Here is a 2,643-nt window from a genome sequence, read left to right on the forward strand (position 1 = left end):
GGGAGGAACCAAGGGGAACCGGGAGGAACCAATAGAACCGGGAGGAACCAATAGAACCGGGAGGAACCAAGGGGAACCGGGAGGAACCAATAGAACCGGGAGGAACCAATAGAACCGGGAGGAACCAATAGAACCGGGAGGAACCAATAGAACCGGGAGGAACCAAGGGGAACCGGGAGGAACCAAGGCCTCCCCCCTGAATGTGGTTTTCACTGAACCAAATACAGTAATAACCAGCAGGAACCGAGAGGAATTGGGAACACACCAAGCTGTGTATCAACAGTGACACCTGATGATTCGTTGGACTTTTAGTTTCTCTGATTTTCTCTTTAAGAACCTTGTGTGTGTAGAGCAGTTGCCTTGTGATGGGAGGTTGTTGGTTCGATTCCTGCTTTATCCTGTGACATGGTGATGTGAGGCTGAGCAAGGCACTCAGCCTCAGGCAGCTCACCGATCTGTGTATCGAATGTAACTCTAGTGTAAAGAACTTTCAGGGGTCAAAATGATTTGAAAGCGCTGTGGACGTCGAGTCCATTCACCATTTTAATTTGAATTATTTTATGTATCAACTCTTTGTTTTGTTTTGTTTAGATCTTTGTGTCCAGCTGTTCTGTGAAGGGCTAAATAAATCCATAAATGCGGCAACGTTTTGTTTCCGTACCTGCTGTTTTTCCTCCTGTGGAATTCGCCGTTTCTCTCTCTGGACTCAGACGGACTCTCCTCTCCTCGCCATCTGTCTGGTTGTCGTGGTCCAGCTGATACCGGTACAGGCTGCAGCCGTCGGCACTGCCGACGCTGCTGCGCCGCATTGGGCCGGACGGCTCGAACACCGACGAGCCTCCGGAGCGTGACCGGACCAGCTCGGCCCGGTCCACCCCGGCCAGCTTCTCCAGAGCGTTCATCATCCGGCCGGAGAAATCCTCCAGCTGGGCCAGGCGCAGGTCCACCGTCTGCAGCGACGCCTTCATGGAGCGCTGCCGCTCGTTCACCTCCTCCAGCCGCATCGCCATGTTCTCCACCCTGGAATGCCCAGAGACACTCAGCAGCTGAGGGGTCAAAGGTCAACTACCAGCTCAGAGCTACTGCTGTACAGGAGATCAGAGGTCAGTGGATGCTGACCTCTCAGCTGTGACTCTGATTCGCTCGTTGTTGGAGGACTGCTTCTCGTCTTCTTTCTCTCTGAAGTATTCCTCCACACATTGCTCCTCAAACTCGTACAGGCTCTTGATCTCCTCTGCGTTCAGAACCAGCTCTGATGAAGCAAAACACAGAAATCTGGTTTTTACAAGCTGTTACTGTCATGCGGAGGATCAGATGTTGTGATGAAGTTGTAGATTTAATGAAAAAGAAAAAATAAAGCTTAAAAAGAATAACAGGGAACACAGGGAGCCAGAGAAGAACAAAACCCACAATAATCAGGAAGCAAAAAGACAGCAAAGACAACAAGGCAGTCACAGGAAATAATGGAATTAAACTGGATTAAACAGGAGGAACCAGCAAGGAGGAACTGAGAATGAGGTGCCTAAGTACTGGATGGCAAATGGTGAAACTTGTAAGTAAGTTTTGTCAGCCCATTAGTCCTGGGTTGAGCTAACGGGCTGACAAGCTAACTATGAAATTAATCTATCAAAAATAAGCAGACATAAGAAAACTAGAGTAACTAAGAAAAGGACTAGAAACAAGTAATAAAATAAGGAGGAACTGAAGTAAAACTAGAAACAAGGCAGAACTAATAGAACTACAAAACACAAAGGAAACCTGAAACAAACTGAAAGTTCCTGACTGTTTCTATGCAGTAACTTCACTGAACAAAGAAGAAACGTTGAAACCAGAAACTCAGTTCATGTTAAAGGAAGACCTAAAGATCCTAAAGCTGCTTTTATTCTCCATCAGCTGAGCCTGGTAAACAAGCAGTCCACACTATGAAGTCGGTTTCCCCTGTTCTGATGTAAATATTTACCCACTGCATCAAACTGTTTCATGAGTTTTACTTTTAATACCATTGATCTGGAAAAGACAAGCAATAAGATTCCAGTCACCCGGCACACAGACTCTTCACCCTACTGGCCTTTGGGAGGCGCTACAGGAGCCTCCTGACGGCTGTTTTCTCATACACAAACAGCAACACATGGACAGATATGGAGAGCCATTTCAGCCAAAATTAAATAAATAAATAAATGGGTGAAATAAATAAAAAATTAGTAAAATAAATCAAAAAATGAAGAAAATGAGTTAAATAAATAAATTTGTTAAATAAATAATTTAGCTTTTTCATTAAACCAATTTTTAATTTATTTATTTTTCATATGATCAATTTCCCAATTTCTCTTTTTCATTTATCTAGTTGTCATTTATCCCTTCATCCATTTACCCATTTTCATTAATCTATTTTTCATTTAATCACTTTTCAATTTCCCTTTTTCATTAAGCCATTTTTTTATTTATTTTTCAGATTATCTATTTCTCAATTTCTCTTATCTATTTTTCATTAATCTATTTTTTAATTTAATCATTTTTCAATTTCCTTTTTCCATTAACCCGATTTGCTATTTCCCACTTTCATTAATCAATTTCTCATATATCCCTTTCATTATTTACCCATTTTCTTTTATCTATTTTTCATTTAACATTTGTTTGAAAAAA

General features: G+C 42.1%; 1 protein-coding gene across 2 annotated transcripts in view; it reads right to left on the bottom strand.

Moving 5' to 3' along the window:
- LOC103129426 (transient receptor potential cation channel subfamily M member 1-like) overlaps positions 1 to 2,643 on the bottom strand; it is a 16,753-nt gene that overhangs the window by 3,206 nt on the left and 10,904 nt on the right. The window contains exons 18-19 of one of the 2 annotated variants that reach the window (XM_016665055.1): positions 1,120 to 1,252; positions 677 to 1,020 (exon numbers count right to left, since the gene is read on the bottom strand). In XM_016665055.1, coding sequence (XP_016520541.1) covers positions 677 to 1,020; positions 1,120 to 1,252 — 477 coding nt within the window. Of the gene's footprint in view, positions 1 to 661; positions 1,021 to 1,119; positions 1,253 to 2,643 lie in introns of both variants that reach the window. The other variant, XM_007540519.2, reaches the window with a different exon arrangement.

The sequence above is a fragment of the Poecilia formosa genome, unplaced genomic scaffold (genome assembly GCF_000485575.1).
Source record: "Poecilia formosa unplaced genomic scaffold, Poecilia_formosa-5.1.2 Scaffold544, whole genome shotgun sequence".
Lineage (NCBI taxonomy): Eukaryota > Metazoa > Chordata > Actinopteri > Cyprinodontiformes > Poeciliidae > Poecilia > Poecilia formosa.